The 19,761-nt window shown below is 38.0% G+C and overlaps 1 protein-coding gene across 1 annotated transcript in view; it reads left to right on the plus strand.

The window, feature by feature from the left end:
* The window catches only part of Fbxl17 (F-box and leucine rich repeat protein 17), a 418,487-nt gene that overhangs the window by 247,361 nt on the left and 151,365 nt on the right, over positions 1–19,761 (plus strand). The window contains exon 6 of the mRNA XM_028755707.1: positions 18,191–18,267. Within this exon, the coding sequence (XP_028611540.1) occupies positions 18,191–18,267 (77 nt within the window). The remainder of the gene's footprint in view (positions 1–18,190; positions 18,268–19,761) is intronic.

Consider the following 19,761-nt stretch of genomic DNA (forward strand, 5'->3'; position numbering starts at 1 on the left):
GAAGACTCAGTGTAAACGAACACGTAGCGTGCTCCCGTCTCTCTCCCCCAGAGATGAGGCAAGACTTACCTCTGACAGGCTTAACAAAGTCCTGTGTCCAGTTCCTTTGATCTCTCTGAGAAAAGATAATGACACAGAACTTTAACCCTGCATGTCCACACCTTAATTTTTATTTACTTAGTCATTTTTATTGTGGCACCTAATCCATGCTGAGGAAATATCCTGGATTTGGCCACAACTATTCCAGCCTCACTTCTCAGTAAAATTAATTTTCCATTGCAGACTATGTGACTATTTTTACACATGGTAAATATCACTTTTTTGTCTTTGTTTTTATGGATCACTTATTATCTTTTTTTTAAAAAGTCTAGCTCATTAAAAAACAAATTCAACAACATCAGCCTGTGTTTTTAAAATCATTTTGGAGTAGGTTTTTCGTGTAATAATGTAATAACATATTAACTATCAATAAGATTTTTTTCTTTAGAAAAAGAGCAGTTATTTACTTTTTTTGTAATTAAAGGTGAAAGTCTTTAAACAGGTTTTAGTATTTAAATAATCAAATTTCTTTCTATCAGTGGGATCTACTTCCAGAGAGATAGACATATTTTTTCTATTCTCTTTTTGTTGTTGGGATTTGCTTGTTTGTTTGTGGGGGACCAGATGGCACCATTTAACACTGGCCTTGAAGACACTATGAAGACCAGTCTAGCCTTGTGCTCATAGGGATCTCATGGCCTGGAAGGACTGGGTTAAAGGTGTAGGCCACACACCTGGCTCCTGATCCCTCTTACATCATAGAAATTGCATACTACCTCTGGAACTTAAACAAAATAATGCCAGAGGCTGGGAAGAAGAGGAGACTGGCAAGAGTCTTTGGGATCTGAGGAACAAATTTGGTAATTCCCTGAGCTTTTCCTTTTTTCTATCTCAGACTTTGAGCTATGGAAATTGGTAATCTAGGAGTAACAGTGAGTTTGCATAGATTGCCTCTAAAAAGTACAAATTAAAAAGGGAAAAAAAATCCTCAGCTATTTGCTGATGGCTTGATTATATATGTATAACATATTCTTAGAATTAGTAATCAAGATTTCAGAAAACAAAATAGATATAAAAAAAATCAATTGTACTTCTACAGAGTAGTAGTGAACATATGGATACCAAAATTAAAATCACAGACCATTTCCATTCACAACAAAGAATGAAAAGGAAGAAATTTGTAAGTATAAAGCAAACAAAACACGCCTAAGAAGCATGTCCCAAATACTCTCCAGCCCTTGAAAATAAAATCCTGGGTGGGGCATCAAGTGTGGTAGGAGGAAGGCCTGAATTTAGCCACACTTGGAAAAACAAAGCAAAATAAACAACAAAAGCCTAAATAGGTAGAAATGCCATGTTTATTTACTAGAAGTCAATGTAGTAACATTGACAACTTTTCCAAAATGAATAAGAGTTTAACAATTTTTTTGAGACGGGGTTTCCCTGTGTAGCCCTTAAAAAGGGAAAAAAATCCTCAGCTATTTGCTGATGGCTTGATTATATATGTATAACATATTCTTAGAATTAGTAATCAAGATTTCAGAAAACAAAATAGATATAAAAAAATCAATTGTACTTCTACAGAGTAGTAGTGAACATGTCCTGGAACTCACTCTGTAGACCAGGCTGGCCTCAAATTCAGAGATCCACTTGCCTCTGCCTCACAAGTGCTGGGATTAAAGGTGTCGCCACCACTGCCTGGCAACCAAATTCCTATATGAAAATCCTGGTATTTCTTTAGTACATATAGGCAATTACCCTAAAACATACATGAAAAAGCCAAAACTCAAGTGACTAAAGCAAATTAAAACATAAGGAACCAGCACCCATCTCTTGATTTTAAAATTAAAGTGGTTACAGGAAAGACTGTGGCAACTGTGCTGAGAAAACAGAGCCAGCGATGGACTCATGCTGACTTTGAAAGTTTTTCGCAGTTATCATTTTGTCTGTGGGCGAGGGGGAGCATAGAGAGTGCACAGGGTAAGGCGTGTGTGGAGGTCAGAGTCTGCTGTCTGCTGCCACAGGAGTCTGAGGTAAGCTCAGGTGGTCAGTTTGAGCCAGTTCTCCAACCTGCTTCTCACCAAAGATTTGTGAACTGATTTTTATTTCCTATGCTACGGTCAAAGTCAGGCTTGTCTGTGCCAGACGGTATTCTAATCTACGTTCCCTGCCTCAAAATAATTTCTAACAAAACTAGAAAACAATTCAGTAGGGAAATGGTGGTCCTTTCCAGGGTGCTGGAGAGATTGAGCATCCCAGGCAGACCCCACCAACCTATTGGAAAATGAGTCACAGATTTAATTATCAAACAAATCCCTAATAGAGAACTAGGCCTGTACATAGAATTCTTAGATTTGACAGAAGAACAACAGCAACAACAACACATGTCCATTAAAGGAACACCGATACTTATCAAAATTAAATTTCTTTGTATAGTTAAGATTTTAAAAAAGAGAAAGACTGGAAAGATTTTTAAAAAGAGAAAGACTGGAACCCAGGGACTCAATTATGCTTGGCAAACATTTTACCATGGATTATATTTCTTTGTTTTTATATTTATACCACTCACATATTTACATCACTGAACCCATGTAACTGAACTATAAGGGAATGAAAGTAAAATACACCCAAGACACAGTCTTAGATGCTAGATTCCCAAAGTTGAAATGACCTCAGTGAACATCTCTATGACTGGTCACAAAGATCATAGTCCCTACAGTCCCCAGCATCTAAAGTCCCAGTGTAGAGGTACTAAAAGCCCAAATCCTAAAACCCAACCAAACAACAAACTTTACTGTTTGAGGAGGAAAGGCCTTGAAACACAGACAGTTGTCAGTTTGGGGGAGGGGTCGGTATGTCTTTAGCAGTACACAGGGCAGGTGCGGGGTGGAAAAGAAACCTAGAGCCTGTGTGGTATGCAAAGGCGCTGAGTGGGTGGCGTGAATCTTTGTGGATAAGTGGAGGACTGTCCGTGTGGTATAAAGTGAATAGAATTTTATTCTCTGAGGTAAGCAAAAGAAAAAGCAGTAGTTTTTTCAAGACTTCTGCCTGTAGGGAACGGTCAGGAAACCAGGCCAGCCCGTAGAGTATGTCTGGTAATTGCCCCACATTCTCCCCGTAATCTGCTGTAGTGTATATGGCACATTATTTTCCTTAGGTTTTCTTTTTTGTTGTCTTTTAGCCAGTTGTTTCTCACAATTCGCCATGCTATGTATTCATTCTTAGCTTCATGTGTTATGCTAGAGGTATAAATAGTATAAATTGTTTTAGGAAATTCTAATTCTTTTTTACACATTTTGCAAATTAGATTTCATGAAAATGCATTATCACAATACAGACTTCGTGTATAGACATTCTGCATAAATATAAAAATATTAAGACTTTGCCAGTGAGATGGTTCAGTAGATAAGGCGTTTGCCACCAAGCCTGATTACCTAAGTTTGATCCCCAAAACTCATGTGCTGGAAAGACAGAAGTGCCTCTGACCGCCTGTACGACTGTGCTCCCACACACAGAAAGACATACAAAATCAGCAAACAGATAAATATTAGAAAAGGAAACAAATTTCCTCAATAAATAGGATGTCCGTTTTTAATATTTGCATTTGTGAAGTGTAAAACTTCTTCAAGATCTCACCCTTCTTCTGTTTAACTGAGCTGTTTCCAGTATTTTTGAACTTCAATTTTTTTATCCCATCTATTTTTTTTTAAAAATTCCCTTCAAAGCCTGTTTTCTTTTGTAATCTTTGCTCTCATGTTCCCAAATTTTGTATTTTCTTTTCCCAGCATTGGAACATTTCAGGGAAACTAAATTTATTCTCCTTTAATGTTTCTTTTCTGATATGAAGAAGTTTAAAATGAACTTTTTGGAACTAGTGGCAATTTATAATCTTCGGCAACCATATAGTATTTTCAAAAATTACATTTTCAGTTTTGGTGTCTCTTACACTGGATTCCTGTTAATGTGCCTTCTTCATCAGCCTGGCATGCCCAATGTAGAAGGAGTTTTACTGAGGGAAATTCAGAACGCGCTCTGTTGAGTCCAGTCCACAGCCTTACCCTCTTGTCCTTCTGACATGCCTAGCCCTGGGACTCCTCACTTGTGATTTTTCTTCTGTCTCCTTTTAAACCCCTGTGTATTTTGTTGCTATTTACTTTAATTTCCATTATTAAGGGGGTTTTACATAGATATTTGTCTTTTTCATCTACATTCCAGTTAGTTCTTATTAAAAAAAAAATGCTCTCCTTAGCTGAAATATTCTCAGTAAAAAGTGATTAATTTCTGCTTTTTTCCCCTCAAGTATCATTTTTGTAAAATGGTGTGGCTTGTCTTACCAGCATATGGATGTTCTCTCATTCATTCATCAAACCTGTCTTGAGCATATCATCCAATATGATTCTCTCCAGGACTCGAACTCAGGTTAGCATGCTGACGTACTGCTTCGGTGGTAAAGCAGAAATGGGGAGTCCTGAATGAAGAAAGGTAGCAGTGTGTGGACCTCCGCTGACTGAGTGTGAGAGCATATAAAAGTGTGTGGTGCGTTGCCAGGGAGTGGGCCAGAGTGGCACGTGTGCAGCATGCAGCCGATCAGCTTGTCACTGTCTTAGCATAACCAAACCAGAAAAACTGCGGAAAGACGAAGACTTCATATTCCCTTCGTGGATTCCACAGTGTTAGTGTTTGAGGATTGTTAATTAACTTACAAGTGAGAAGAGAAGTATTTCCCATAGGACTTTGCGGCTCCTTCACATCTGCTGTGGCCTGGATCACACCATAAAATATCAGATCTCAAGCTGTACTAGTCTGGTGGAGAGTCAGACTAAAGAAGATTGGGCAGAGGCATCAGAAGGCAGGCTCACTGATGAGTGCAGCTACTCCCTGTGCATCTGAATGCATTGCTTTCGAGCCATGGGAGAATACACCCTCCAAGTAATGCTGCATGCGCCTCTTAGTACATGCTGTCTGACATGGGGTGTGCTATTGTGGGCTATTTGCACACTCACATTTGGAGTTTATTAATTTTTTTTTGTATTAATCTTTTATTTGTATAATTCATTTAGAGGAAACTGTAAACAGAAAGAGAAAGGGTATTTTGGGTCACTTTCCATGCCTCTTTCAAAATTAAATCTTTAGCCAAAAATGGGCGGAGGGTAATGCATTGGGGAAGAGCGAACCTAAAAATAGCATTTTCATTGCTCAGAAACGCCAAGGTTTATAAAGCACCGAGGAAAGATCGAGTGATGTCCTTGTTAACAAGGCCTGTGTTGAGAATGATACTAAGTATACTTTAAAAACAATTAGCCCTAATGGTCCGAAATTTGCATGTCCTCATTGAATAATATAAAAGTATAAATTGCTTTTGTACAGTTAATAATTTTGTAATTATTCCCAGGAGCTTCCATTTTTAAATATTAATCTTTTGCAAAATAAAATAGTAGCTCATAGAATTTTTAGTGTGTTTTTACACACTTGAGAAATAATGGTATATTCTTTTTTCTACCTTTAACTAGTTGATGTTGGAAATATGAAGCGTATAGTAATGTGCCAAATATTTTTCTCCTTATTTTTATATTCTATACACAATGCTTGTTTTTACATAGCAGAAATTCACAGATATAGAGTCATCTGGTGTGCTTGGCTGTGTTAGTTTGATTCACTTGTGGCTTTGTACACCTGCAGCCAAACAGAGATGTGTTTTAAAGAGACAAGCAGGGTCTCAGGGATCCTTGTGCATGACTGTCCTCCTGCACGTGGGCGCTGGGCTGGAAAGGTAGAGCAAGTTTGAGGCAAGCCTAGGCTACATAGTGCTTTTTGGACAACCTGAGGTACCAAGAAGAAGAAGTAAGGGAGGAAGGCAGGAAGGATGGATAAACCTTATGAAAATGGTAAACCAACTTTCCCACTGAAAAGTGAGTCCACGAGCTGCAACACTGTCTTAGAGCATCCTAAGTTACTGTGATAACAGGGCACCTACAGACTCTGTGACTCTGTAAGCGGCAACAGTACTGATGCCATTCACTCAGAAGAGGGCCTGAGAACTCACTGGCTGTAGCAGCTCCAGGTAGACAAATATAACGTGTGTCAAAGCTGACAGCATTTGTGATTTATTCCTTTCACAATAGGTAAATCTTGTTTTAATTTAAAAAGAGATCTATTAGCACACTTTGAACTCTTACTAATGGTGCATGCTAAAGGGGTGAAGTATATTAGTCTTCATTTGTGTTAAAATGCATAAAAAAAGATGAACTCATAAAAACATGTAAGTAAGGATAGAGAAAGCTGGACACACCTGGTATGAAGAACACGAAGCAAACTGTCAGAGAATTAAATTATTGTCAATCACAGAATTAAATGGTGGGCAGTCGGATTGTCACTGCAGAATTCTTTAAGCTTTTGAAGTTTTCTTTAGAACAGTGTTTATTTGAAAAAGTGTAGACCTATGAATTTTCTTTTTTTGTCTATCACAGCTTAAAATTTTATGATATCTATATAAACCATCTTTGATCTCACTAGGTTTTTATCTTTTTAAGTAAAAATTCCACATAGGTAAACCATTAATTAATAACATTTTTAATGCTTTGTGTAATTTCCTATTGCTACTGTTGCAAATTACTAGCAATTTGTTTAAAACAAAACCCAAAGTTATTCTCTCACAGTTGTAGAGGATAGATATAGTAGTCACTTTCCCTTGGATGAAGTAAACAGTGTTGGGCCACCTATGCTTTCCTTAGTGTCTGATGGCTGCTGGCAACCATCGCTATGGCATGGCTGCATCACTGCAGGCTGCCTCCATGGTGATGAGGTCTCTGTCTGTTAAAGCTGCTGTCATCTAACTTTTAAGGACCCTTCTGGTCACCATGAAAGCCTAATATGCAATACAGGTTAACATTTCATTTAAGGTATTATTTATAGGCTCTGTGAACCTGACATATATTGGGAGCCATTATTTAACCTACTAAAGAATCTCTCTCTCTCTCTCTCTCTCTCTCTCTCTCTCTCTCTCTCTCTCTGTGTGTGTGTGTGTGCGCGTAGGCGCGCGCACACACGCGTGTATTCACACATGCACACAGGCATACATTCTTATTGAAATGCTATGCAAGGACTTAACTAGTATTTAACACTTAACTGCATACTGTCTCTTAAGTTATGCTATATATGTGATCTATATATTTTATTTATTTATTTAACCAGGGGAAACATGGGCGTAGTTTCTGTAAATTTACTTACTGGACCATGCATTTCTTTTTTGTGTATTAATGTTTTAATGTGATCAAAAAATAAACAAAAAGTGTGTGTGAGGGGGCAGTGTTCATAGTGTCAGTGCTATGAAAAATGCACTCTAGGGGATTCTACTTTGTTCTAAATCACACCACCATATTCATATGGAGGATAGAAAGTCAACGAGATTATGAATGCCATTGGAAAGAGACTCATCTATCTTCATATTTGCATATCTAATGGAAACTTTGGTGTTTGGACATGCTTGTTTTCAGGAGTAAAAGTGCCTTTGCAAACATTATGGAATACAGCCTTCTTCGGTCCTTGGGAGTTGACATGATTTCTGTCTTAGAGAAGACTCTGATGGCAGTTAAGTTACACCTCGATTTCAGGACTGTATTGTTCATGTGCACAGAAACATGGGGACTTATACCTGACCATTGGAAACATATCTTTTATCAAAACCAGTAGGTTTTCAAAGCATTGTTTTTATTTTGTTTTGTTTTACACTTCTACTTATTACCCAGAGGTGAAGGCATGCTACAGTGTGCACAGGGGCAGTGTGCACAGGGGCAGTGTGCACAGGGACAGTGTGCACAGGGGCAGGGGAGGACAACACTCCAGAGCTGGCTCTCCGCTTTACACCATGTGTGTCCTGGAGATCGGTCTTGGGTTCCCAGACTAGGTGGCAAGTGTTTCAACCCACTAAGCCATCCCTCTGGCTCATAGATTTTCTACATGAAACATTAAAAATTCATAAAATTCTGGAGCCATTGAATATCTCTGTTTTATTCTTGTGTCATATTTCAGTGTCTTTCAACCCACCCACTAACTTCTCCTGGAGGTCAGTTTCTCACAATTCAAGGACACCATGGTATTAAGAAGTGGGAGGAGAATTCATAAGTGACAGGGATATTTTAATACTTTTTAAGGCTGTAACCTTTCCTTAGAGACACCTTAAGCACACCTGCTCTCTTGTTAGCTCATCTTGAGTCTCTCGGATCTTGTCAGAGATGCACCTGCGTTGTGAATTTTATGAATACGTCTGTTCCTTCTCTGCCTCCTTGAAAGCTTATTCTAAAGTATCCCACCACCTGTAGAAACTTTTAACATCTGAATTACAGAAATCCCAGACTGTCCTTTTTTTGCCTGTATTTTAAATCTACTTGGCCCTTCACAAATACTTCTCTTTCAGACTCGTATCCTTTTTTAGAATATGACTGAATATGGAGAAACAGGTAATAAATTTAGAGCCCTCAGTGACTATTTAGTCTGGCTGTATTATTCCTCTTTTTTGCATAGTCTCTGATTTAAATCAAACCAGTATGGCCCCACCCCCAACACACACACAGATACACATACACACACACACACACACACACACACACACACAGTGGTTTCTGTCGCTCTTGGGGGCTAGTCTCACTAGCTTTCTCCAACTTTCCCTAAGACCAGAGATGCTTTTGCCCTTCACGGGGAGTCTTTTGATGACTGGTCCAGGCAAAGCCACCTGCATTTCAATGATTATTTCTGTAACTTAACTCCTTTGTCTAGTGCATTTCCACAGTTAATTTTTGTAATTTAGTGACAGTGTTGGCAGTGAACACATACGTTTGTCAAGAATTATAGATAGACATAAATATAACTACCAGATATATTACTTCTCTAATTGTAACTCTTCGTGTAGTTGAATAAATTAAAAGTTTGCAGCACAGTCCTTGGACATATTTTGGTGGCCAGTGGAGTTTGGGATCTGAGGGATCATTGTACCACCTTGACAGAGAAGTGACAATTCCAGAGGCTTCCCCTGGCATTTCTAAATCCTACCCGTCTACACTGACTGAGTGCCGAGAAGAAGATGTAGAGGGCTTTGTTTCTCCAAACTCCAGATAAATACATGTCAGATTAAATAAACCATCTTCCTTTTATATTTAAATCTCAAACTACATTTCTGACATTAGAAATTTTTGATTGTGGTCAGTATTGTCACTTATAGAAGTATATGAACAGTTACTACAAGTATGATTGTTATTTCTTTTAAGTAAAATCCTTTCTGGTTGTACAAATATAATGGCTAAAACAATCATGTTTGACCTAGTGCCCTAATTTCTTATAAATACTAGAACAAAGATGATTGCCCTCTGACACACACATTAGAATGTAATGGTGTAGGGTCAGGCAGAGCTGTGGCAGTCAGAGCCTTGGAAGCCATCAGTGTGTTCAACAGTGATGCTCTCTGAGCCTCAGAACACTAAGAGTTGAGTCTCACTGCACTTCAGTTCAGTGAAACTGGTGTGGTGTCTCTGCCTGGGTGGTCTTTCTCCTTCCTTTTCGGAAAGCATGCACCCATCGTTTTGTTCCCAGTCCCTGATCTAGACCAATTTTTTACTGCTTCTGTTTTAGGGACGAAGAAGATAATTTGACTCTTTCATTCTCCTAATTTCAGGATTAATTACTTCTATATAATCTATTTACAAATCACTCTAAGACCTCTTTTACTAGTTTCTTGAATGGCCTTAGGATTACTTGGGCTCAAAAGTTAATGAGGAGTTGCAGACTTCCTGAAGATACGAGCTTGAGTCCACGGGAGCACGTGGCGTGGAAGCGCTGGCCTCTCTCCATGGCGTTTGATTTGAGCATTTCAATTATAACCTTCAGGGGTATCAAGTTGCCATTCTCTTAATTTCCCTAGAAAACTACTAAACGATTTTTTTTCTTATCACTACAGCTGTTTGCTCAAACAAAATTTTGAGTAGTGTTTTGGGATGCTTAGAACTATTGTTAGCTAAAGTGGGGAGCCATCTTTAATAGTCCCTTTTGTCTTTATGTCCCATGCTCTGTTGCATTCTGAGGTTCTCTGCCTTCCCAAAAGAGAAGGCAGCCTTTGGTCAGAGGGTTGTCTGAGTTACCTCCTTGATTACACAAGCCAAGCGGGGTACATGTTGAACATCAGACTTTGGCTGTTTCACAAAACTCCTGTGGAGGTGGGCCAACTCCCAGAGAGTGCTGTAAAGGGGTGATTTGTCACTGCAAAAGCGTAGTTGTGGATATCGTGGGGTGAGGACATGCTTAACTCTTTCTTAAATGAGGTCTGAAATCTCATCTCCTGAATGCTTTAATCATCTACTAAAATAATGTACTCAGCTGTTTTAAATTAAAGATGAGTGAAAATAAAATATCTGTTTTATGCAATATACGAAAGAGACTTTCATATCAGTATTTTTGTCAGTTTGGGTAAAGGTCAAGAGTGGGAGGGAGACAGTCCTCAGGTAGGTGTTTTGACCTCTGCTTCTTCATAGATTTCACACTTTCAGGCAAGTCAGAAGCCTGACAAATAGCTTTGAAATATTGCTGGCGTCACTATAATTGATATTATTTACCATCATTGGTAGGAATGGTTGAGCTTGCTATGATTGTCCCTGACTAATGCTTTGCTGGAAAGGAGTTTACTTGGACAGTAGTGCTTTTGTGTTTGATTGTCTTTTTTTTTTTTTTAAAGTGCCTGGGCTTTTGCCACACACAGTAAACTTATATACCTTGTAGACAGATAAGGCCTTTAACTGCCCCGTGTATTGAACTGTCAGGATACCAAAGGGAAGCACCAGTGGCAGCTTCATCTGAGTGGTAGGTGTCTGGACTTCCCTCAAGTCGCTGAGGATGAACTGATGAAGCTCCTCAAACCAAACAATGAAAAATAAACAAAAGAAGGTTTTCAACAATTGCCATTTCCATGCTACTATGTGTCTCTCCCTGTGAAGTAACTTGATCAGTTGGAAGATCTTTAATAGAGGTAGCCTCTCCTTTCGTTTTTTCCTTAACCTTTCTTTCTAGTGTTTCTGTTCACCCTGAAAACCTGACTGTCTTTGAGTCTTAGTAATTATGAAAATAATGCTGGTTCTCCATTCACAGTTACAAAAACTAATATTAAGAACAGAAGCGAACAATGTTTGATCCTTCACAACTGCAAGCCTTATGTTCAACAGTACATAACACGGTGCCTTGGTCACACTTTACATTTGATAATGTTTTGGTTTTAAATAGACAGAAGTTAGCTTATTTCCTGTCCTCTTGCTTGCTCTGTGAAATTCTTCCCAAAAGTTAGCTCAGTTTATTAGTAGAAAGTACTATGCAATGGCTAAATTAAAAATGAGATTTAAAAAAATAATATCCAAAACGTTAATGGCAGAGCCAGATTTATTACAAACCAGTTAGTTCAAGTCTCTATTTCTACCCCTTGGAGAAACTTCAGCCATTTTCTTTCTTAATAGTTCGAAGGAATGTGCTATTTATATGTAGGCCTCTTTCTGCCTGAGGAAAATTTTAAATATTCTACTAAACATTTAAATTAAATCACAGCGTGTTTGGATATATGGCTAGAAACAACTATTCTCCATGTAAGTTGTTCATGACGACATTTATAAATGCACTGGGAAATTTCATTTAGCTGTGGTATTGTTCTCTCCTTCCTGAATTCTATGACTCACAAGAAGAAAATCTACCTGATGCTTAGAGCCCTTCAGGTCAAGTAGCCTATGCCTGGAAAGAAGCAGCAGTTAACACAGCCCCGCCTTCTCCTCAGAAGTCTGTAACCCTTCAGAAGGGCTGCCAACTGCAGGAGCTGAAGCCTAGTGTACCTTTTGACATGTTTCCTGTGTATAAAAACCACAGGAACAAGTTCCTACAGTGGTCATTTTGTAACCTTTCAGTGCCTTCCTGAGGGACAGAACAAGCTTGAGTCTGCCCCCAGTTAAGTGGGAAATGTCTACCTAAATAGATCTCAGATTCACAAATCAGTTACTGGCTTTCTAAAGAATGGCATTTGGTAAGTGAGAACTTAATTGGTGTCCCAAGATAATTGTTGCTAACTGGTGGAGCCGGTGACATTTTGCATGTCACTCCTAGTTTCTACCCCTGTGGTATATTAAGAATGTTCTTTGAGAAAATGAGTTAGCATTTTAATTGCAAATCAATCTTTTTTTTTTAAGAATCAGTTTATATGTCTTCTATGAGAATATTTCCACAAGTGTTTGTAAGAGTTAGCAGTGAGTTTCTATTTGGTACTCTGCAGTTACTGGTGTTGCATAGAAGAGCATTTATAAAAAAGAATATGGAGAAATACAGAGTGCTCTCTTGGTAACAAATGCCAGATTCCTGAAGTAATCTAATGCTTGTCCATCTAGGTCAGCTTAACCTGAAGACAAAAATAGCTATATCACTCTGTTTCTATAAGCTACGCTATCTTGTTACTTAAAAAATGCCCTATAACTATAACACTCATAAATCTTATTCAAATAAGGGAAAATATGCTAGTCACAGACTGTTTCATTGACATAGATTTTTTTTTTGTAAATTTTCCTTCCTTTTAACCATGCAATCTTTCACATTTTCTGAAGGCATCGGAGACTTGTAAATCATGTCCACTGTGATCAGAACTCCATTTCAGACTTTTTACAGAATCAGTACGCAGTCATTATGCCTTTCCCCCAGTGCCGACTTGTATTGTGAGATCCTCTAGTATGACGTGAATACCGCACCTGTGACTTAGCATGACACCCTTCTGCAACACACAGGGGTCTCGTTTCTTCCTTGCTACCATGTGTAGACCTTGTCAACCCGTTTAATTCCTTCCTCAGGCTTGTGTGTCCACTCACAGGCCACTGCAGTTTGTCTGTCTACAGTTCACACAAGTTAGCTTGCTTAGTTTTAGAAATGGCGGAAATCCAATTCTGTTTGTACAGCCTTCACACAGATCACTTTTCTGGTGTGTTTTGCATTGTGAGGTTTCGGCGACATGTTTTTCAGCCTTAAGCACACCACTTCTTTGTACGTATTTACCAACTTCTTTACCACACTCTATCTCTTCTACCTCTTTTTTTTTCTTTTTGATCTGTGGTGTTGTTTTGTCTTGTTGCAGTTTTTCTCTCTTTGAATATATGTCTGCTATTCAAATAGGATTGTGGCTTGGGAGAGACCATCCCAAAGTGTCCTTAGAACTCCACCAAACCTTGTATCTCTAATGGGGATATTTCTTTTCAAACCTCGAAGGTGATTGAGCCTGTCCTTTAAAGTAAGATTTGCACACCAGTATCTGGCAGCTCCAATTAGCTTCTCTCTGGTTTGAAGCCCATCACACACAGTAACAAGGTCTCCCAAGACACTCCTCCTACAAACAGTGCAGTCATATTTCCTCATTAGTTCCTTTCATTGTCACTAATGCCATGCTCTGGCTTCTGAGAAGGAGACAAAAACATAACAGCTCTGTGGTATGTAGAATGGGTCATTGTTTTCCACAATTCAAGGCTCTTTTGAATTCCTTTGATAATTCTGAAGCTTACACAGCTTAATTCATTAACCTTTAACCTTCTTATAAATCAGATGATTAGGAATCTATTTCTAAGAAGAGAGACTTTTTTCTTTCTTTGAAACTGAGAAATGCTTTCTTTTCTTTAAAAAAAAAAAAGAAAGAAAACACCTTACATAGCTAACAAAATAACCTTTCAGTTTTAAAATTTTACAAAATGCTTCAGGTGTATTTTAGAACATTCTCAAAAGCAAGTGAGTATAAAATTATCGAAAATGGTTTTGGATGCTTTAACTATGTTAGAGCAGGTTTTCTGGCACTTTTCTCCATTTCTAAAAGAGAGAGAGAAAAAAAATATATATATCATTCTCAACAGCTGTTACTTAGTAATTTACAATAGTAAGACTTCAATTCTTTTTTCTTCACACCCCTGCCAAAGCTTAAAAGCAAGAAAATAATTTGAGGGCAGACAATTCCGAATAAACTAAAGAATATCTAAATGGACATGAGACACTTGATCTGGAGGAACATGTTTACAGGAAGCCATACTTTTGAAGCAAATGATACAGGCCCTCCAGTCAAGGTCAAGGCCTGTTCTTTGGTTCTTTACAGGTGAGGCTGGGGACTGAGTTTTTCTTTCCCTTTGTTAAGGATATGCCTCCCTGTGCTGTCCAAAGCTCAGGAGCTCTGCCTAGCCCTGATGGGTATGGTGTACACGGGCACTTCAACAGTGACTGATACCTTTTGACATTTTCCATGTCATTCATTTACCCTTTTTAATACTACTACTTCCCCTAAGAATTCATAATCCCACCCCCCCTTTTAATTCCTATATTTTCGTGAGAATTCCTGGATCTATGTACAATGCTTTTAAATACTATTTGGAGGTTCATCCTTTGGAATGATGGGGGCAGAATGTAGAAGAAGCGGGAATCTTTTAAATTCCTGATTGTGATTGTAGGTGCTCATGCCCTGCCTCTGTACTGATGTAATTTACCTACCGTGGTGGACAGAGCATTTTCTTGTGTGATATATATGAATAGGGACAGGAATGGAGAAGTGGAGCTTCTAAATGTCACTTTGTCACACTGCTCAGGATTAACAAGATAGTCCTTTGAAAACATCTTTACCTTTTGTTGTTAAGTTTTTCATAAGTGCCTATCATACAAATTTCTATAATATTTACTATGTGTCATTTGATTTTATGCACATATATTTATATGATAATATATTAATGTTACATAAATATATTAGATATGTGTATTTATATAAATATAGACATATATTTGGAAACTCACATGACTGAACCTTTAAGAACAGGTGACCCTTCACTTACGGAACCTTGACTTCCATGTTCCTCTCATGATCTAATATGAAAGGTTAAAGTCATGCAGTACCTGGGAGCAGGCTACTGGCTCTTGAGCAAACTTTCTAATTTTGCACTATCTACTCATAATCATCCATATATCCTGTCTATCTCTCTGTCATCTGGGGGTAAACCTTAATGCTCAGTGACTTGGGGGCATGTCTTACTTTATACACATTCTGATTTTCTGCTGTGAAACAATGTCTGATTGTCTGGTATGGTAGCATTCTTTCTGTTATCTGCTCCCTGCAGCCCTCTGTGTGAATTTGTAATGTTTGTGTGGTCTTGTGCCACGTCTAGTAATAGATTGGAGAAAACCGGATAGTGGGAGGATGCATTTGCTTAGTATCTTTCACCATCAAATATGAGGTCTGGCATTTTTAACTGTTTGTATGAAGCATGATGTCCTGTCCAGCAGGGCATTAAACAGGTCAGGGGAAGTCACCTGAAAGAAAGTGGGCTGGGGGGGGGGAGGATTGGGCAGGCAAAGACGCAAAGAACCACGATTTGTCTATAGTCTGATCAAATCATAATTTTTACTTTTTCACAAGGGGTTATATACACAAAAAGGCAGGATGTGGGGAAGGGGATGATGCAGGAGCGTAGGTGTTCAGGGGGAGTACAGATATCTTCCAGAACAGAGTGTCAGCTGGGTGAAGGTTCAGGGGACAGACCACTATGACTCCTCCTATGATTGATTTGTCCTTATCTAAGTTGGTACTATCCACCAAGGTTACCTATCTACAAGGTCTGTGACTATTCAGCCTGGCAGTTTTCCACCAAAGCTCCGTATTTACAATATCTTATCTGTTTCAGTGTTTTTCCACAGAGACTCAAGACTTTGTGCTAGCAGGCATGTATGTCAGGCCTATTGCTGATTTTAGGCCTATGGCTGATTTTAGGCCTTCAGTGTATAAGCAGGGCTGCCCCTGACAGCATGGGAATAAAGTATAATTACTGCTTTGCTTTTTTCCTGTTATCGCCACAACATATTGGATTAGCTTTTCTAATTCAATAAGGAGGGTAAAATATGGATCTTCACTATTACAGAAAGTAAGTGTTTAGGAAATTTTAAATCATTAGGATTATGTTATGTATCGCTTTTATTTTTCTAATCTTAGCACTAGAAAATTAATTTTAAGTCATACATAATATTTGGGCTTTGTTTGAGCTGTTTCTTCTTTTAGCATTTAGAAGCTGATTTCTTCTTTTAGCATTTCTTTCTTGTGAATTTATTAAAATGTTACATTAAAGCCAAATGATATGAAGTTAGGTGTTAATGTTTCCCTTCACAATAATCCGTGTCAGTCACAGTGGTATTATGTTACTCTTTCAAGATTTTTATTGTAGTTACAAAAAAAAATGCCTGTTTTAATCATAAATCTTTTTATATGAAATAGCCAAAGAAGAATGTTTACCTGACTGCCCTAGGAAACATGAACTGTTAATCATTCCATTAGGACAGAATTCTATAAAAGTACTTTAAAAGAAAAATATGTCTTTCTTAACTAATTTAACCTTCAATAATAAATTATATGAGATAAAATTATATAAAATTCCTGACATTTTATGAAGCTACTTGCAAGTAAGCCAGGCAGCAAATGAAATATCTGAAGACAGAGATGGATGCCAAATGAGATTTGATGGATTATATACACAGGTATCAAATTGCTTGAACCTTACTTCCTAGAAAAGGTTAATGACTCTTTTTGCTTTTTACCCTTTTGCTTAACTGCTATCTATACAGATTAAACAGGGGTAGCATTGAAGGGCACCCATGCCTGTGTGTCTTGCAGTCCAGGTTGCTGATATTATAGCAAACTGAACTATGGAATAGGTAGTGAGGCTAGTCATTGTTTTTAAAATTCACTGAATTCTCTACTAGAGTTCTGCTAAGGGTATCCTGAAAAATATTTTAGTATGAATGAAAATCAAAGAAGAGCTAAAAATGTTATATAACTGTGTATAATTACTCTATATTGCAATTCATTTAAAATATTAAAAATAAATCCTTTTCCTTTTAAAATGTTATTAGTTTATTTTTTCTTTCTTCCTCCTATCCTCTCAATTCCTCCATCTCCTCTCTTCTCCCCTCCCCCATCCAACCTCTTTTCTTCTCAGAGAAGAGGAGACCTCCCATGGATATCAGCCAGCCTTAACATATCATATAACAGTAGAACTAGGTTTTATGTCCTTCGTCAGGTATACACTAGACTCCTATTGAGTCTAGACAAGACCACTTAGGGGAAAGGGGTCCAAAGGCAGATTACAGAGTCAGTTACAGCTCCTGCTCTAGCTCTTAGGGGTCCCACATAAAGACCAAGCTGCACAAGGCATCCATCCATCCTATGCATGTACTTTGGTTGGTGGTTCAGTCTCTGTCAGCCCCTATCGGCCTCATATGGAAAATAAAAAAACTCCCAAGATAGCTAAAGATATCCGGTACAATTTAAGAACTTCTGGAGGTAACATTATCCCTGATTTCAAGCTGTACTACAGAGCTATAGTAATAAAAACTACATGGTATTGGTATAAATACCATGACAAGTTGTTCAGTGGAATAGAATCAAAAACCCAGAAATAAACCCATACATAGATGGAAGCTTGATTTTTGACAAAGAAGCCAGTTTTGTCCAAAACTACATAATCAAAAAAGAAAGTATCATCAACAAATGGTGCTGGTCTAAGTGGATGTTTGCATGCAGAAAGTTCAAGTAGATCCATATTTATGACCCTGAAAAATGAGCCATTTTTAAAGTGAAAGTTTTATCATTCTTGTATGTTCAACTTTTATGTCTTTTATCAGTTATATGGTTTTACAACTTCAGATTGTTTGTCGAGTGAAGTTTCTTCAGATGTGCACTTAATATTCAGAATTAAAATTGAACTCTGAATAATTATCATTCCTTTGAAATAACTATCCACCTGTATACTACACTTTTGGTTTATTATATTACATCCTTTTATATAAGTGATGAATTCACTATACCACATTGGGCTTACCACCCAAATGCCAAGTGGTCTTAAAGGATATCTTCCTCCTGTCTCTTGGGTTTGAAAAGACGTAATGAAGTCATTTAAGAATTAGTGCATTCAACCTGAAAGCAGAGACCATAGGACTTGGGGAAGCACCTCCAGTGAGGGGCATTGAGGGCAGAGGGCTAGGACGTTCATAAAATGCTGACTATTCTTGAGGATGCATGGTCCAACACTTGCTAATTTACCTGAGATGCATTAGTGTAACACCACCCCTTTGTGTGTTTCAGGTGTGTGGAGGTCATTGCAAAGGAGGGACAGAACCTGAAAGAGCTGTACTTGGTGTCCTGTAAAATCACTGATTATGGTATGTAATGAGCTTTGTCCTAATCTTTTACCTTTAGACAAACAGAGGTCTAAAAAGTCATCAAAATTTACTTAAAGAATCACTTTAGACAGTTTTCTGTTCACTTATATGCAATTCTGATGAAACAAAAATAAAAGGAGAAACAATAATGTAGAAACCGTAGTAGAGTAAAGGTGTGCGTGAGCTTGGTGCGCAGTCTGACATCCGCACAGGAGTGAGGGACGAAGATTGAGGGCATGGACAGGAAAATGACTTCCAGGTTAATGAAATGTCCAATCTCATGAACAGGACTATAAAATCAATGTGTTGAGTTCACGGGCTCACGTTAGTACTATATCAGGTGTATGCCTGGTGTTCAAAGAGCAAGCCCTGATGCAGAAGTCTGCAGCATCCCAGTGGGCACTTTAAGAGGGATATGAAGTGCCAGTGTACATTGTCTCAACAGTCCACGTTATCCAGTATTGAACAGCCTCTGTAAACAGCAAGAACCACTTTGTCATGTATAGTGTGTGCTCACCTTCTTGAAACAAGGGGAATAGCCCAGCCTCCGTCTTGGTCTGATTTATATTTTTTCCCAATCAGTTTGTATTTGATCTATGTATAGTTGAGGCCAGATATTTGTCACTGTATGAGGGAGAACTGTTTCCTTTTTTTCTGGCTGTTTAAATTGTTTATTTAAATTTTATTGTTTTCTCTTGAGAGAAATTAATATTCTATTAAATCTTCCATTGTTAGCTTTCATATCTGCTGTGACTCCAATCCTAGAATGTCTAGCCAACCTGCCCTGGGAAAATGAATACATTGTCAGATTGTCAGATCCTAAGTTTGCCATTTAGAAAAGCTAATGAAGCCCTAACAGGACGATGTAGGGGCACAGTGATTGCCTCACATGCATGAAGCTCTGTGCTTAATTTACAGCCGCTCCCTCAAAAAAAAAAAACAGTAAGAAATATTCATATTTTAAATATGAATAGACAGACTTTTAGAAAATGCTGTTTCCATATTGTTGTCTTTTTCTAGTTAAATCCTGTAAAGATGTTGATTTCGTTTTCCTTTTTTATAGTCCCTTGCCTTGTTCAGCTTGTTAAACTGTTACATAACCTAGCTGACTTTCAAGATTTTCCTGAATTTGAGAATTTCCTTTTCTAACTCTGTAAAGAATTGAGTTGGGATTTTAATGGGGATTGCATTGAATCTGTAGATTGCTTTTGGCAAGATGGCCATTTTTATTATATTAATCCTGCCAATCCATGAGCATGGGAGATCTTTCCATCTTCTGAGATCTTCTTCATTTTCTTTCTTCAGGGACTTGAAGTTCTTGTCGTACAGGTCTTTCACTTGCTTGGTTAGATTCACACCAAGGTATTTCATATTATTTGCAACTATTGTGAAGGGTGTCATTTCCCTAATTTCTTTTTCAGTCTGTTTATCTTTCATGTAGAGGAAGGCTACTGATTTGTTTGAGTTGATTTTATAACCAGCCACTTTGCTGAA

Source organism: Grammomys surdaster, unplaced genomic scaffold, assembly GCF_004785775.1.
Source record: "Grammomys surdaster isolate TR1022 unplaced genomic scaffold, NIH_TR_1.0 126076, whole genome shotgun sequence".
In the NCBI taxonomy this organism is placed as follows: domain Eukaryota; kingdom Metazoa; phylum Chordata; class Mammalia; order Rodentia; family Muridae; genus Grammomys; species Grammomys surdaster.